Raw genomic sequence first — 18,574 nt, 5'->3', positions numbered from 1 at the left:
ACGGGTGGGGGAGGGAAAGGGGGTGCGGGCAGTCGAGCAAGGCAGAGCCGGAAAAGGAAAGATAAACTTTTCCAGGACCCAAATAAATAAATAAATAAATGATCCATTTAGGATAAGCGTCTCTATAGATCGGCAGCCTTTAATGCCAACATTTTTAACCGCTTGCCCTGTACACGCGGATTGATTTTTTTTTCCTTCTCCAGCATTCCCTGAGCAGATGGATTTTTGCTACTGCAGATCAGCAGAGGGTGTCAGATCTTTCAGAGTGCACCAGGCTGGAACGAACAGAGCCTCTTAGCAACTCTTTCCTCCTCCCCACCGTTCTCTCATCCTCCCCCCCCCCCACCTCTCTCACACACACACACACACACAAATACACACACACACACACACACACACCCCCTCCCCACGCCGTGTGATTCAGAAAGCAGAAGGAAGAAGAGGAAGAGGAGAAAAGAAGAGCTTAGAGGCGAGGGAAGAGAGGGAAGCCCGAAGGAAAGACTGAAAGGAGCAGGAGAGCATGGGCAGCCACAAAACGCAGCGATTGCGGAAATTTTGCAGCGCCATCGGCTCGGCAGAGAGTCCTTAGGTCGGGGAGTGATTTCAGCACCAAGGGGGGGCTGGACAGCACCCAGAGGGGACTCGACGGCCCCTCACCGCAGCGGCAGCAGCAGAGGCAGCGGCAGCAGCAGCAGCAGCAGCAGCGGCAGCAGCAGAGGCAGCGGCAGCAGCCGGAACCCTGCTTTGTAACAGAAAAGGCAAGGTCAGTCCGAGGCATAGCCATGCACAGGCAGCTCGCCTGTGCTACGCCGCACTCAGCCTGCTTGTGTCTCTAACATGCCCTTGCTTCTAATTACTAGCATTGTTTCTCTTCCCGATTAGCGAAGCCAACTAGCAGAGATCCGGTTAGGCTTTTGCTTTTTTTTTTTTTTCCTTCTTTGATGGTTTTCCAGGGGGTGACCGAAGGGGGGGGATTTTTTTTTTCTACTTTTTGGCGCGCCTTGCACTACGTGCCTGGATAGTTTGTGGATATAATTACTGACCGGCGTTTGGGCTGTTGCAGTGCGGGGGGGGGGGAGGGAGGAAAAAAGTCCACCCCCCCCAACCTTTTTTTTTTTTAATTTTTTTTTTCCTCGGGTTCGGACATTTCGAGTGGTAAATGAACTTGAATTGTCTCTGAGGTGAACAGGATGGTCGCTGTTACTTTGTGATGAGATCGGGAATGAATCGCTCGGTTTAAAAATGCTGCTTTGGATTCTGTTGCTGGAGACGTCTCTTTGTTTTGCCGCTGGAAACGTTACAGGGGACGTTTGCAAAGAGAAGATCTGTTCCTGCAACGAGATCGAGGGGGACCTGCACGTAGACTGTGAGAAAAAGGGTTTCACGAGTCTGCAGCATTTCACCGCCCCGACCTCTCAGTTCTACCATCTATTTCTGCACGGAAATTCCCTCACGCGACTTTTTCCTAATGAGTTCGCCAACTTTTACAATGCCGTCAGCTTGCACATGGAAAACAACGGCTTGCACGAGATCGTTCCCGGGGCTTTCCTGGGCCTGCAGCTGGTGAAGCGCCTGCACATCAACAACAACAAGATCAAGTCGTTCCGAAAGCAGACTTTCCTGGGGCTGGACGACCTGGAATACCTCCAGGCCGATTTTAATTTATTGCGGGATATCGACCCGGGGGCCTTTCGGGACTTGAACAAGCTGGAGGTGCTCATCTTAAACGACAACCTCATCAGCACCTTGCCGGCCAACGTGTTCCAGTACGTGCCCATCACCCACCTGGACCTGCGGGGCAACCGCCTCAAGACCCTGCCTTACGAGGAGGTGCTGGAGCAGATCCCGGGCATCGCCGAGATCCTGCTGGAGGACAACCCGTGGGACTGCACTTGCGACCTGCTGTCCCTGAAGGAATGGCTGGAGAACATCCCCAAGAACGCCCTGATCGGCCGGGTGGTCTGCGAAGCGCCCGCCAGGCTGCAGGGCAAGGACCTCAACGAGACCTCGGAGCCGGACCTGTGCCCCCCGAAGAACCGCGTCGACTCCAGCCTGGCGGCTCCGCCCGCCCAGGAGGAGGAGACCTGTGACCCGGGCCCCCTGCCCACCCCCTTTGGGGCGAGGGGGCAGGACGGGCCCGCCACCCCGGGCGCGGCCGCCGGCGGGGGTACCAAGGTGCCCGGCAACTGGCAGATCAAGCTGCGGCCCACGGCCGCCCCTTCGACGGCCCACGCCCCGGCCCGGGCCCGGGCTCCGGTCCCGGCTCCGGCCCCCGTCCCCGCCCCGGGAGGCCGCCGGGGCCCCTGCCCGGAGATCTGCGGCTGCGACCAGATCCCCGGGGCGGGCCTAAAGGTCAACTGCAACGACCGCAACGTCAGCAGCCTGGCCGACCTGAAGCCCAGGCCGGCCAACGTGCAGGAGCTCTTCCTGCGGGACAACAGGATCCACAGCGTCAGGAAGGCCCACTTTGTGGAGTATCGGAACCTGAACCTCCTGGACCTGGGCAACAACAACATCGCCACGGTGGAGAACCACACCTTCCGCAGCCTGGCGGACCTGCGCTGGCTCTACATGGACAGCAACTACCTGGACACCCTGTCGCGGGAGAAGTTCGCCGGCCTGCAGAACCTCGAGTACCTGAACGTGGAGTTCAACGGGATCCAGCTGATCCTGCCGGGCACCTTCCACGCCATGCCCAAGCTGCGGATCCTCATCCTCAACAACAACCTCCTCCGCTCCCTGCCCGCCGACGTGTTCGCGGGGGTCTCGCTGTCCAAGCTCAGCCTCCACAACAACTACTTCATGTTCCTGCCCGTGGCCGGGGTGCTGGACCAGCTGACGTCCATCATCCAGATCGACCTGCACGGCAACCCCTGGGAGTGCTCCTGCACCATCGTGCCTTTCAAGCAGTGGGCGGAGCGGCTGGGGCCCGAGGTGATCCTCAGCGACCTCAAGTGCGAATCCCCGGAGGACTTCTTCAGGGAGGATTTCATGTTCCTCTCCAACGACGTGATGTGCCCGCAGCTCTACGCCAAGGTCTCGCCCACGCTCGCCTCCCACGGGAAAAACAGCACCGGCCTGGCCGAGACGGGCACGCACGCCAACTCCTACCTGGAGACCAGCAGGGTGTCCATCTCCGTCCTGGTGCCGGGGCTGCTGCTGGTCTTCGTCACCTCGGCCTTCACCGTGGTCGGCATGCTCGTCTTCATCCTGAGGAACCGAAAGCGGTCCAAGCGAAGGGACGCCAACTCCTCCGCCTCCGAAATCAATTCCTTACAGACGGTCTGCGACTCTTCCTACTGGCACAACGGACCCTACGCTGCGGATGGAGCCCACAGGGTTTATGACTGTGGTTCTCACTCCCTGTCAGACTGAGGGTCGCGGGGGGAGGGGGTCAGGAGGAGGCTGGGGGACGGGACGGGACGGGGGCGGAGGGGAGAGCTTCTCGGAGCCCGCCACGCCGAGCGCTAACCGGAACGCTGCGCGCCGGCCCGGGCGTTCGAGGCTCTGGCCCGTGCGCTCGAGGCGCTCGCGGTGCGTTCGAGGCTCCTTCTCTCGCTGCGTTCGAGGCTCTCTCTGTCGGTGCGTTCGAGGCGCTGTCCGTGCTCTCGCCGCGCTGCTCCCCCTCGCCCCAGGACAGAGCCAGAGGGTGTGGAGCTTCTTAACCAGACTCGGCTACCTTCCGGGGGCGGCAGGAGGCCTCTCCCAACCCTTCCTCTTTCCCCCTTCCCCAAGCCAAAAGGCGGCGGAGCGGCCCGAGGGCAGGCCTGCTCGCTCCGAACCCCTTCCCAGTGGGGGGGGGGGGGGGGGGGGGGGGGAGAGGCAGACAGAAAACGAGAGACGGACGGGCAGACAGAAAAAGAGAACCAGCCAGCCAGGGGCCAGGCCTAGGGCTTCCAGTAGCCACCGACCCCGGAGAGCGCGCCCCCCTCCCCCCTCCCCACTTAGCCAAACTTTTATAGGGCGAAGGATTGCTGCTGTTCCCTATACATATTCTCTATAAATATATACATATTTCCGTCTATATAGATAGATATCTATTTTTCCCCTGTGGATGAGCCCCGTGTGGAGGGGGACGTGGAGAGGCCTCCCTGTTGACCATTCAGGAAGGAGAGTTGCACGAAGGCATGAATGTAATGTAAATAAATGACTCCGATTTCAGACAAAAAGTGCTGCATGGCTCGCATGGATACCACGCATCCGGACTCCCTACCCCTCCCACCCCTCCCACCCCTCCCTCACCCCTCCCCCTCTACCGGAGATCGCGTCTCATTCACCGACCATCCACCCTTCCCTAACCGATAAGTCCCATCGTATCAAACTTTCTATAAAAGAATACAGTATAATCAAAAAGTGCCAATCTCCATTTTCCTGTGATCGATAGGCAGTTCAGAGCTTACTTTTACTGTGGGGGAAAAACAAAATGTAAGAAAAAATATTTAAAAACACTTGCATGGATAGTCATTAGTTCATTTTAAGAGTTTCAAAAGAAATCTCTGTTGGCAAGGTTTTCTCCGGTTGATTTTTAACAGTTGTTGCGCGGGGGTTGGGGGGGAGGGGGGCTTCGGGGGCGGGAAGGATTATTTTTCTATTCATGTCCAACAATGCCTTTCATCTGAATGTAAACTTAGTAACCTTGATTTCTATTCAGTGTAAACATTCGAAAAATAATAATTCCAGGGCAGTTAAGCATGAACGGTTAATGTCACTCTAGTGCTTAGGCTGCGATCTTAATGGTAGAAATTCTGTGCTGTTGTACATCTCACTATAAAGGAGAAAAATAGAACTGAGGAAGCAAGTGAAACTTACTAATTCTATCTGAGGATTTTATATTGGCATATTTTTTCAGTATTAAAGTGAAACTGTTTTCAACTCTGGGTCCTTACATTTTTCCAGCTTCATTTTTGAAAATAGATGATTTGTCTGGGGTTAGAAGGGAGGGGTGGGATGGGGTGGGGTGGGGGGAGGAAGAGAAGAGAAGCCCTTCTCTCTTGATACTGAGGTTCTTCTACTCTCTTTTCTTTTGGTACTTACCCTTTGTGTCATCCCTTTCAAATCCACCCCCCTCCCCATAATGCAAATTATAGACCTTCTTTCACCTCCTTTTTTCCCCCCTAATGCGGCAGTGAATCCCTTTATTAATACTGGAAATCCCTCGCTGCTGCTTCTGCTGGTGCTGCACACACTGCAGATATATTAGGGGTGTTAGTGGAAATCTGATTTAATTGACTCTGCCTAGATCGGTCTCATTAAACGGAGTTGAAATTTCATTGGTCAGCACTCTCATCCGCTACGCAGTCCTAATGACTGGCAGTCGAGATGCTGCTGGCAATTTGACTTCAACATCTGCTAGAAATGGTAAAACTAATTAATGAAGGGAATCCCTCTCCCTCCTACTTAACCCCCTTCCTCATGCCTTGCTTGATGAAACTTGTTTCTAAAATCAAATGCCTCTTTGAATCTCGCTGATCCATTTAAAAGGGGCTTTCTTGGTTATGATCTGGATTCCAGGTGTACTCTTCCAGCACCTACAGAAGACCCTCTTGAAATCAGTGTTGCTCCTGTAGCTCAGAGGAAAAATGAACATTATATGTTTGCACTGTCTCTGGCTGTCGTTCCTTTCATATGGAACTAGCAACGCTTCACACTTGAGCTGCACCTGCATTTGAACAAATTATCCACCCTGAGAAGTACAATGAGGAAAGGGGGCTGAGTACAGTCACAGGTATGCAAGTGGGTTACAGGCTAAGTCATATATTCAAGACCAAAATGCTGCAGTTGGTTTGTCGTCTAGTACCTGTTTTCTCTAGGAGTGTCTCTTTCCCCTAACCAAGGCCTGTATTTTCTTTGTTGCCTTTTGAAGTAAAATTTTTCCTTCTTCAAACCGTGGCTGCTTCCAGAGGCCTCAACCATTTTCCACTTTGATCTTCTTTGGGATGGATTGGTCAATTTGACAAAACATTCCATTAAAGCGAAATGATGGTAATCTGCACTACTCCTTCAGTAGCATGTTTATAAGACCATCCGGTCTATCTACTGAACTTGCAGCTGGCCTACTTCAGTGAAAGTCCAAGTTTCCGTTACCTCTCCAAACCTTTAGAAAGTATCATGACTTTTAGAGTCAACAGAAATTATATCAAAGACAAAAGCTAAATAAATGATAAAAGGTGAAATTGGGTAGCTAAAAGGTACTGGTTGATAAAGGATCTAATACAGAAATCACATTCCAATGGAAAGTGTTAGTTGAGACCAGTTTTGGGATTCCCCCCAAAAAGTACAAAAACGACAATGGAGTTTTCTTCATTCATGGTATAGTGCAGTCTGGAGTTTAGGAGAAAAAAATAATTTCTCTTACTAATATATTTACTTAAACACACTTGAAGTATCTCCAAGACACTGGTTTTCTGTAAAACGAGACGCTATCCCAGTTAATAAATCAACCTTTCTGAATCGGTCACTGCTATATCAGCAGTATTTGTTCAAAATAATTCATTCTTAAATTGTGTATGTTCAGGGAATATTGATGTGATCTAGAACCAAAGAAATCTTAGGTATTTCTCCCATATACTGTTCTGTTAAGACAGAACACTAAATTTACCAGAACAGCGCTTAATCTATATCAGTTTATGAATGGAAGACATTCAGAGACTAATCCAGCCACTATTGTTCCTAATTGATTTGTAACTAGTGTTTTATTACAAAAGAAATGTTGAAAATCATATGCATAAGGGAATTATATGAGCAAAATACACATGTATTCAATGAAATTAAATTAACCAAATATTTATTAGGTATCAAAAATTTTATTCATTTTGATAGAGCACGTATCATAAAATACATTATGTGTACAGTATATGTAATGCTATAGCTCGCCATAGTTTACATTTCTGTTTTCTCTAGTATTTTTAACTTGAAAGGATCTATGTAACTATAGATGTCACCTCCTGTATTTGAAGGATGTTGCTTCCAGTTGAATCACTCTTCAATTCATCAGAGATTTCAGTAGTGCCAGATGAAAAGAGAGAAAGGAGTGGAGATCTTGCTTGCTTCTATAGCTTTCAACAAAGTGAATCCTGTGCTGATACTATAGCAAGAATTTAAATTGCTCCCAAAGGAATTTATGATTTAATTTATGATTTGCTTGTTTAGCAGAAGGACAGAAAATGCTGATTTAGCAGTCATGTAAGAAAACATCTATATTTAGAAAGGATAGATGGATTTCATATTATATGTAATTATTTAGAATTGTCCTGCATTTTCGTATGTTTTTAAAATTGTATTGGGGACTGCAGAGTAATTAGTAAATGCTATTCTAGTCAAGTAGAAAGGTCAGTGAATTTGTGGGGAAAATGTACCTCTTAAATATTTGATGGAATGTTTAAATCTTGTGGTTACAAAATGGCCTTCTCCCAGCTCAAGCAGAAATACACAGGGTTTTTTTTTTGTTTTGTTTTTTCAGGTTTTGGGTTTTTGGGGTTTTTTTTTTTGCTTAAATATATGTTTGATGACAATATGATAGAAATGAAATTTTTGTTTAATGGTTTAATTACAGTATTTAGATCAGTTAGTACTATTCTAGTTTTGTCCTATGACAGAAAATGAATATCAGTCAATCAATGGTATCTACTGAGTGCTTATTGTGTGCAGAGCACTGTATTCAGTGATTGAGAGAGTACAATACAACAGAATTGGAAACCACATCTCCATTCCCACAATAAGCTTAAGGTCTAGAGAATGTGAGCTATGACTATGATATAAATAATTCCAAAATATCTTATTCAATTCTTATTTTATATTAACCCATGCATTATATTTATTTCTAATATAATGTTGTAGCCATAAGTTATCTTAATTTAGTATTGACTCATATAAAATAGATTGGGATAGACAGGTTTGTGATCATTACTGATAAAAAGTGATTTATACTGTTCCTCCATATAATGTTCTAATGTAAGTTATTTACCTAGATGAATGCCCACTTCAAACTGGTGATTTTTCTAAGTTTCCAACAATTTGAGGAAATGCCATTTCATTACACCTTAATTCTAAGGTTTTTAAAGTATTCCTCCTTGTGTGCGGAGTCAATCTTGGCTTCATGATTACACTTTTAAAGAGTCTTCATAAGTAATGCCTCATCAATTATTTTATTGGCAATTAATAGGTATCTTGGATATCAAACTAACTTCAATAGTCATTTTTTGAGCTACACATATATGACGTAGTTACTAGCATGCTCAAGGTCTTAGGGCAGTTCTTTGTTAACAATGATATTGATACATTCCAAGCGCTTAGTACGGTGCTCAGTTTACAGTAAGCACTCAATAAATACGATTTTATGAAATGATATTCTATGTTCAGGGTAGATCAATGATCAGATTAACAGTGGTAGTTCACATGGTCACATTAGCCCAAGGTAGTCACAATCTAATACGTAGGGATCGTGGATTATTTATATGGATTTTCAGATCATGTTGGGTAGAATGTGTTGGCTACTGCCTCCCTTATTTTACTTATTTGCTAAAGTGTTAATCTAATGAATCACATAATCCTATTTCTGAAGATGATATTAAACTAAGAGTGTTTGAATGCAAATTCCACCTCCGGTATTGGACAGGCCTTGATATCTAACGTAACATCCTCTAAGGAATATAGAGCATAATATTTCCTTTCTAATTTTACAGGGGTGCTAAATGATGAATTAATGTTGGCTCTAAGTGAGCAAATTATCCATAAAATTAATCTTCCCCAAAATACATCAATTACCTAAATGTTTCAGGAGAAAGTAAGTGTATTTATTTAGAGGCCTGAATTCTCTAGGTCATTTATTACTATTAACCTGGCAAAAAATAGTTTTAAAATTCGTAGTTTAGCAAGAGTGTTCATTTTAGGTCAGAATTCCAAATACAATAAGGATTGGCATGTGATTTTAGCTTGGAGCAAAAAAGCAGAGTAACAGTCAAATTAGATGATAGATACTAAATGATTCCTTTTTGGATTTCCAGAGTTATATCTTTTTTAAGCTTCCTTAAATTTTTCCAGTTTTTCCAAGGAGATTATATGCTTCATGCTCCTACATTTGTTTAAATTTCATGTTTTAGAAAACAGAAGTGTTTCAATATTATAAATCTATAATCCAGTGACAACCCTATGAGTATTGCGAGGATGAGAGCAACAAAGCCTTCAGAGACAACATTGGCTAATTATAGTGCAGGGGCTGAAGACCTCGCCAGCCTGGATTCTCAGGCACATATTTCATAGGTCTTCTTTTCCGTTTCCTATCTTTAAAGACATGAGGCCAGCAGGGACAGATATTAAGTTGCGGCACAATGATGGAGGAACTCTACAGATATCTGATGAAAATTGAAATATACCCTTTCTAGGATGAGGAAAGTTGAATTCAGATTATGAGGAGCAGTCTTTTTGCAGCTCTAAGTACACACTGAGAATGAAACAAAGAAAACGTATAGGCCAAAAATAAAATGAGTACTTAGCACTGGCTGCTGGACTATATTAAGCAATTTGGATTATGGCAAAAATATTTTCTACTACATAGATTTTTTGTTTTTTACTTATTTTCATATTACATTTACAGAATGATGAAATGGTTCTCTTCCGTTCTATGACAGTAAAATTGTGATAGTCTACACTGATAGAAGGGCTTGATTCTCACCAGCAAACAGCTGATGCCCACCCTTAGAAATCATTTGTTTGAGCAAAATTTAACTATGACAATACTATTTAGGAAAGAGAAATCCGGCGAGAAAAGAAGTTCAAAATAAGAATTTTTCATTACCTAAATGCTGAATCACGATTAGATGTTTGTTTGCAAAATGAAAACATTTTCCTGAGAGGATGTTTATTTTAATGACTTAATTTCAACCACACTAAATGACTGATTGGGATTGACTTGCTCTTTAATTTGATCGCTGAGTATGCGCCAAATATGATGAATCAAGATTTCAAGCTACATGTGAGCAACAGTGATCCACATATGGCTCTGAAAGAAGCAATTGAGCATTGATACTGGAGAGAAAACCAGATAAAAGTAACAGGTCTAATTCTGAGAGCGTTACATATGCCTGGAAAATCCCACATTAGAAATCAACCTAATGGAAACCAAGAATTGCTCCATTCAGATGGGCCTGTCTTTTCAGAGTTCTGCTTTCTGCACCTCCAGCAGACTGGACTATTTTGTCTCTGGCCTTTTCGACCACACATACATTCATAAATGAATTTCACCATCAATAGTATCTTATTCTAACATGTGTGAGTACTTATATCTATTCCTCCCAAAGTCATCTACCTGATTTGTGAGATCTTTTTAAGTGTCCACAAAACGTTTTCACAGATTCAGGCTGGTTATCTAAGAGTACCTTGAAAAGGATGAGGTCTGAATGAAATTGAAAAGAGCTGCCAAGGAAGGCACCACCCAGAATTTTTTTCTTCAACGATAGAACAACACTCTGGATCAGGTACAAAGTACCTGGGGGAGTCAGTCAGTCCATCAGTCAAGCACTTACTGCATGCAGAGCACTGTACTAAGCACTTGGGAGACAACAATAAACAGACACATTCCCTGCCCGCAATGAGCTTGGAGAGGAACAAAGAGAATATCTGTACCTCTTCTAGTTGATACATTTGGTCATCCTGTGAATAACCATTACCTATTAGAAATCATAGCACTCAGCTATCACTGGTAACTGTTGGTATAAAAAAGTGGGTAGCATTTATGAACCTGCAGCTTTCTAATTGACTGAAAGTAACACTGCACTAGCAAGCAGTTAGACATGAAAATTCACTCATAAAAAGTTCCAGTCAATAAATGTCTCACATTTTTGTTCATCAGCAAGATTCTGATTACTTGATTTTTTTTTTCCCCCAGAAAATAATGGTCAGCCATCCAACAATCAAATTTACTGTCACAGATGGTATTTGGTATAATTGGGCATTAAGGTATAACAAGCAGTGTATTTCTGGAGAGTATTACATCTTATGGGTGGGCATTATGAGGAACAAGACTTGAAGCCAAGTAACTAACAGCTGGAAACTGCAATAATCCACAAGAAGTGAATTACATGGAATGACATGTTGCTATTATAACTCAGAATTTATAACATCAAATTAGAAAGAGAAGTTAGATGAGTGCATTCCTTGGGTATTATTTGCATGAGAATAGTATCACTGATAGCTAGCCAGAGAACTATTTATGTTCAATGTCCTAGAGTCATTGTATAATGCATATTATGAATAGAATCTTTATGCACGGATAACTAATATGGTGCCTGCAGAATCTGCATTTGTTTTTCTTCTATTTCCCCAAATCCACATTTCCATACATTAAATGGACAATTAAATACACAAACAACAATTTAAGTCCAGAATTATTTTCAGTGATACCTGCAACATTTGCGTTTTTCAAAGCAGGCAATGCTATTGAACATTTTCAAAAGAAACATTTGATTCTGTATTGGGAGTGGCCCTAATGAATTAATTATTTGGAGTCTGAGATGCACTTTTTGCAAAATGAGACAGGGCAGGACAAATGGAAGTCTTTAGTGCCTTATGAATCACAATATTGACAGTATGACTGTATCTAAGGAGTCAGCAAAATGTTAAAGCAAGATATTGATTATGTCAACATGTTAGTACTGTTACATTTCATAGAATGCAAAATTTCACTTAAAAAGAGAGCAAAAAGGTAATGCTTGCGATTTCAAACTCTACTATCCAATTTAGATTTTTAAATTGATATAATTTGAATCAGCATACCTTTTAAAGATAATATAGATTCATTTTTAGCAAAAAGTCTTTCAAATGTTCAGATTAGCTATTTCACCTGGTGAGTTATATTGTTCATAAGGAACCCTAATTATATGCTCACACTCAGAGCATGAGAATTCAAGCCAGTGGTAACCTAGAATGTTCTGGCTTATGGATCACAGCAATCCAAAAGTAAAGATGGGAACTCTCAATTTCAGAACAATTTCTTCAGGCAGGGGAGTTTATTTTCCATGGAGATTATCCAGGTACCATCCCAGAGACTGGCTCCTTTACTGTTTCTACCCCCACGCATTATTCCCAACCTCAAAATTCCCTACGAGGTAGCAGGACATCTCAAGAAGGAAGTCAGAGCTGGAGGAGTCCGGAAACTGCTGGTAATGTGGAGTGGATGTAGGCTTCATGTTGTGGTAGTAAACAGCTAATTAGAGACTATCTCCTACTTGTCATGTTAGAATGAAAAATTCTGCTTTGGGTGGGCTTTATGACCGGTATTAACCTTGGTCTGTAGAAGTCTTGACATCCAAGTAGCATATGGCAATACCTCAGGGCTAGCTTCCATGACCCAGCATGAGCTGGCATTAGTTGAAGTCCCTGTATCCAAGTAGTGGATTTTAACCCATCTGCGGTTTGTTGACAAGCACTTCAAAGTACTCTACCTACCTTGCAGGGTCGCTGTGAAGGCAAATGTGAGATAAGTAATGTGAGAATACACTGGGAACAAAACCTCTGTGCAAAAACCATGGTGTTATTGTTATCATTGTTATTATGATGATTATTATTACTCAGCCTTCCAGTTGAGAAATGCCCTTGATAGAAGTGAAGTCTAGTTCCATGAGTTTAGGGAAGGAGAGGCTTCTAACATCTCAAAGAGGAAAAAGCCGAATTATTACAAATGAGGAAGAAGTAGTTTAAATTCATTTTTATTACATTATGGAGGTCATTTTCTCCGTAGGAACTTGCCTATAATGGTCTAATGAATTAATTGGGATAATGGGTTTTAATATTTGTAATTTTGAAGCAGGCCCAAAGTTTCAGCAACAGACCTAATATTGACTAAAGTATGACTGTATTCTCTGAGCACTAGACCTTCTCTCTCATTTTGCGTTTTATAAGATACCAACGACCTGCTAAACCCAAAGCTGAGGAAAGTACTGCTGTTCTCCTTCCCCTTCCAAATTCCCATCCCTGAAAATATCCCTATCACAACCTTCAGATAGAGTCCCAGCAGCATGGTAACAGAGGAAGAGATTAGCTGCTTGCGGTTTTGTCAGAGTGAACTTGAATAGAATCTATCTCATCCTCAATTATATCCTGGGCAGAGATGCTTTTCAGGTAGTCAGACTGCTTCATAGGTGATATAGCCCCATACAGTGTTCAAGCAACAATGCCTAATATCCTCCCCACTCCACATAAAAGCAATCTGGACACACAGTGCCCAGATGCATCACCTTGTTTGCTCCTTTGCAAGGAAGTGAATTCGGCTGAACATTATGTCACCAAATATATTGTTGACAGGAAAGCAGTAATCTATACACCATTATCTCTGACTGTTGGAGAATCCCAGAGCAGGAGAGGAGAAGGGAGAGGAAAAGGGATGATGGATGGTACCTTTCCATATTTCAAGACGGATATATTTTAAGTTGCTTCTAAAGGATATTTCCCAGTGGAAATGCTGACCAGGGAGCAGTTCCTGAGAAACAAAGCTAACGTTACCAAAATATGAATGGAGAAATTCATATGTTTCTTGAAAATAATTCAGAAATAAGGAAAAGAGTGGAAATAGGGTAGTGAAAACAGATATGAATGAAATATGAATTGTTAAGATGGGGTGAAAGTGCAACACAACTTCAGTATACTATGTGCATTATTTATATGGCAACAAATTTCCTTCATTCCATTGAAGTTCAGATATTACAGAGATGTTCTCACAGATCTAAGAATCTGGGTTGGAAAAAATGTTCTTGTGCTCTCCTGTCCATTTCTTTTCTCTCTGCATTCTCCAGTTTACCTGGTGTGAATTTAGACAGAGGGGTGTCTAATGGGCATACCACCTCTGGAGAAGTGGAGGTTAAAAATTATAATTTCTCAAGTTTCAACTTTGGACATTTTTTAGTCATTGCATTTCATCTTTCTTGCCCTCTTAAATGGACTGCAGAATTTTTTTCACAATAGGCCATTATTATATACAATTCAAGTTTCCATTACTTCTCTATTTCCTAACAGTCTAAGCATAATTGAATGTAGTCTCTAGTAAATTGTGATTATTTTTTATTGTATTTTTGTAGTTTAATTGAAATACTATTTATTGAAACAGCACAGGACTATTTTTCTCAGTGTCATGATGTCTGGGGCTGCTTTGCTGGTTTCTGTATGTTTTTGGAGGATTTATCTCTTCTTGCAAGCAATGCAGCAGGAGTGTCAGCCACCTGAAGATTGAGGACAAAGTTTCAAGCTCCTAAAATACATCTTTCTCCTTCATCTTTTCTTAGTCCCACATCTGTATTTCCTCCTTTCCAGTTATTTTCCAGAAGCTCTCCTGCCACTTTGGAAAGTGGCCTTTGTCTGTGCCTTAAATCTTGTCTTTGATGAAAGCCTTTGCTGCCTCACCATATTTGCCCATCCTATTTGCCCTCCTTTCTGCCTCATCTATGCACTTGGGTGTGTACCTCTTAAGGACTCTTATACTCACCCCACCACCAGCCCCACAGCACTTATATACATAACCTTATACTCTGCCATTTCTCCCAAGTGCTATTTATTTTCTTATCTATGGTCCCGTGTATTCTGTAAATTCCTTATGGGCAGGGATTGTGTCTACCAACTTTATTTTGTGTTACATTCTCCCAGCTGCTTAGTATAATGTTCTGCACATGTTAAGAGATCAATGTACACCACTGATTGATTGAATTTAAACTGGGGAGCACACTGTAGGCTATTGTGCAAGTGGCAGAATTGCTGATCAGACATAGCTACTGGCTAATAACAGTTAAAGGCTACATGGATAGGGCCTAGAACTGTTCCTAGAGGATGAGAGGGAAGAAGGAAAAGTCAGACCCCCTCGTTTCTATGTATAAATAAATTAAGGATTTGGGAGGTGCTTCAGTGTTTTCAGTCCACTGGGTTACTGCTTAATTCCTTGTAATTGTCCTAATTGAAATGCTAATCCAGTGACCTCAATGAGTCAAAACACCTAAGGTGGTATCGAATACACCTACCTAAACCATTTAGGCATCCATCAAGACTAGACAGAGTAAGAGGATTTTTTGAGTGGTGAGATCTGATTTGGTCCAAATCTCTGTGGAACACACTGGTGCTTTGAAACAAACTAATGTTCAGTGTTGAGAAGCGAAGTGAGGTAGGAGGGGGCAAGGTGGTGGAGTGCTTTAAAGCCAGTGGTGTGGAGTTTTTGTTTGATGCAGAGGTGGATGGGCAACCACTGGAGTTTTTTGAGGAGTGCAGTGAGATGTCCTGAATGTTTTTGTAGAAAGGTGATCCAGGCAGCAGAGTGAAGTATAGACTGGAATGTGAGACAAAGGAGGGTGAGTGGTCTGCACGGAGGCTGGTACAGTAATCAAGGCAAAATAAAATAAGTGATAGGATTAACATGGTAGCAATTTGGATGAAAGGGCATATTTTAGTGATATTGTGAAGTTGCAACAGACAGGGCTTAATGATGGTTTGACTAGGTATGTCAAATGATAAAGAGAGGAGTCAAAGATGACTCCAAGTGAGGCCACACTCTTTTGTGCTGCTCACCCTTTCCATTTCTATCCCACCCCACCTCACCCTTCCCCACCCAACCCCACCACTTTCAAGTAATAAGGAGACCAACTAGGAAGAAACTCTGAATCCTCTACCACCCTGGCCTCAACAGGGAATGGATCCCTCTGGCCCATCAGCTACAGTTTCTATCTCGCCCTGGTCAGTGGGGAATTGAACCTCTGATCCCTGCTCACTCCAGCCTCTGCATAGAATAGGCACTCTAGTCCCAGAATCTTGAGCCAGAAGCATACTCTAAAATCCATTATAGGCCCATCTTCAGTTGACAACAAGTTTCCCACAAAGTGCTTGCTGCTTTCTGTGTGTATCCTCCAGCCCTAAGAAGAACTGATTTTTCCATTTTCATCTAAATGTCCATTTCCATGTGTGTGTGTTTGTATGTGTGTGTCCCAATACACCTCCCTAACCCCATGTGTTTATGTGAGTGGGTCATTACCACCCAGATGTCAGTGGATTCATGCCTCTCACTGTTTCCCTAGTCCCATTACTCTGGGGAGTTTGGTCCCAAATTTCTGCTTGTGCTCAAATGAAGTTGGTCTCTATGATGATCCTGTTGAGCAAATTCAACTGTCAATATGCTGTAGGTGTACATGTTAGCAGCCAGGCAGCAAAAGTCTTCTGAAGATTAAAAATCCAAAAAGTTAAAAAATATCACATTTTCCCTCTCTAAAGTTTTGATAATGAATTTTTAAAAATTGAATTTGGCTTTGAGGGAATGAAGGAGAAAGGCATATATTTTAAAATCACCTTATAAATTTTTTCTCTGCAATGACAATTTTTCTTTTAATTAAAATGGCCTCTTCCTTCTGTAAGGAAACTCTTTTGCTGCCATAATCTTTTCTCATACGTTCTTTTGCTGGCCCCCAACACTCTTATTTCTATTTTCTTTTTTTGGTAGGAGTTAATGAAGGTGGAATCCCAGACCAGATTCCTCATAGGATGGATATGAGGAGAGAGGATTGGGAATGGTAATTTTAGTTGATTTGGGAAATCTTTTGCTTTTCTTATTGCACTTAAACCCTAGTTTTGTGTCTATTGTAGTATTGTGTACTAGTAGGGAAATACAGTTGAAGTAGAGGGCTCTCTAACTACAAATGAATTCTTCTCCTTGGTCCTGGTAGATTGTAAACTCTAGTGTACCCTCTTAAATGCTTAGTGCAATCTTTTGTACATAGTTGCTCAGGAGCAATTACAGACTGGGCTCAAATGTATACACTCCTAATATATTGGCTCAGTGGAAAGAGCCCGGGCTTGGGAGTCAGAGGTCATGGGTTCGAATCCCGGCTCTGCCACTTGTCAACTGTGTGACTGTGGGCGAGTCATTTAACTTCTTGGTGCCTCAGTTACCTGGTCTGTAAAATGGGGATTACCTGTGAGCCTCACGTGGGACAACCTGATTACCCTGTATCTACCCCAGTGCTTAGAATAGTGCTCTGCACATAGTAAGCTCTTAACAAATAACTAACATTATTATGATTATATTAGGCAGTCCAATATCAAAAGAAGATAATGTCTGATGCTAATTTGTTTTTCTTTACAGTTGATCTTGAACAAAAAATAACTTGATGATGATCATCCTTTGGTGTTTATGACATTAACTGGAACATTTTCTAAGTTGCATGTATTGCTTTGCACATGTAATAGTCCATAAAGATCAAAAGCTAACTTAATCGTTGGTTGAAAAATGAACCACTAAACCAAATGACATTTAATTCAAGCTTGTCAGATTATCACACCCTCCAGCCTGCCATAGGCAAAACAGTAATTCTAAGAAGGACCTTCTTATTTTTTAAAAAATATTTCCTGTCTTAAATGATGTATGGTTTATCTCATCTATAACATATTTGACAAAAAAAGACATAATCTGAGAGGTTTATGAGTTGTTATTCTTTGGATTATCAAAAGTACCTGTTTATTCTAAGTCACGTTGTGGTGGGTGGGAGTATCCATTCTTATGAGGGTCTCAGAGGTAATAAACCAAATCATCACACAAGCCACACAATTCATATAGCTTTTGATGTGTACCTTCGTTTAGTCTGTTCCATATTCATCAAAGTCACTGCCTGCCTTCATATACACTAGAAGGATTTGTCTTTTCCAGGAGGTGATGATCATTAACTAATAGTTGAAAATTTCCTTTACTTATCCTTTTTAGAAGTTTATCACATTGCTTTCCCCTAGCTTCATGATAGTCAGCACCACATCAGTGTCAATAGTTATATCTGCATTTTTAATGTGATGTTTTACATGCCCCTTCCAATGAGACATAATAAGCAATGCCAGTGGACTTCTCCTAGTAAAAATAATCACAAATAAAAATTTATCTACTACTACAATGTGAATGTTAATTACTTCTCGAAATATTAAGTAATATTAATTACCTGGTATGTATTTATGTTCACAAATACCTACCTCATATATGTTATTTTATAATAAATTATAATGCCCTTAATTGGTTGATTAAAGCCATTTAAACAATATGCATTTGTCAAAGTTACACTAAGAATACCCACAGAAGAACTCTTACACATGTTTAATGTGTACATTAAACATTAAGGGTAATTATGACTCACACTTCTAAAAAAATTTAAAATAAACAGGGTATAGAGAAAAGCCACAGTCCAAACAAATGGAAAGGATGGGATCAATGTCTATAAAGGAAGACATCAAATGTAATTATTGTAATTATTAAAAAATGTTCATAATTAATAATGATAAGTGTGATATGAAAGTGCTTAATTTGTGCCAAACACCATACTAAGTGCTAAGGTGGATATAAGGTAATCAGGTTTAAAACAATTCAAGATACAACTTGTCCTAATTAATTGTTACAGTTATTATGTTTTTGGAACACTACTTGTATTACTATTACTCTTTCCCCCTTCAAAGCCTTTTTGAAGGCATATCTCCTCCACGAGGCCTTCCCTGACTGAGCACTCTTTACCTTTTCTTCCACTACCTTCTGTGTCACCCGAACTTGCTCCCTTTATTCATCCCCCAACCAGTTCCACAG

General features: G+C 42.3%; 1 protein-coding gene across 2 annotated transcripts; it reads left to right on the top strand.

The window, feature by feature from the left end:
- The first annotated feature begins 431 nt into the window (after nucleotides 1–431).
- On the top strand, nucleotides 432–3,398 carry SLITRK1 (SLIT and NTRK like family member 1). Of its 2 annotated transcripts, XM_039913349.1 has the most exons (2): nucleotides 432–763; nucleotides 1,304–3,398. In XM_039913349.1, the coding sequence occupies exon 2, from the start codon at nucleotides 1,507–1,509 to the stop codon at nucleotides 3,373–3,375; it is 1,869 nt and encodes a 622-aa protein (XP_039769283.1). In that variant the 5' UTR covers nucleotides 432–763; nucleotides 1,304–1,506; the 3' UTR covers nucleotides 3,376–3,398. The 2 variants fall into 2 exon arrangements, with proteins under 2 accessions (XP_039769283.1, XP_007655731.2); XM_007657541.3 differs by having other exon boundaries at nucleotides 432–3,398.
- The last annotated feature ends 15,176 nt before the right edge of the window (nucleotides 3,399–18,574 follow it).

Source organism: Ornithorhynchus anatinus, chromosome 10 (genome assembly GCF_004115215.2).
Source record: "Ornithorhynchus anatinus isolate Pmale09 chromosome 10, mOrnAna1.pri.v4, whole genome shotgun sequence".
NCBI lineage: Eukaryota > Metazoa > Chordata > Mammalia > Monotremata > Ornithorhynchidae > Ornithorhynchus > Ornithorhynchus anatinus.
Note: the sequence above shows the minus strand (reverse complement) of the source record. Positions and strands in the feature narration are given on the sequence as shown.

What these genes read in the sequence shown, in the direction of transcription:
- SLITRK1 (XM_007657541.3), top strand. Translation starts at nt 1,243, where the DNA reads ATGCTGCTTTGGATTCTGTTGCTGGAGACGTCTCTTTGTTTTGCCGCT.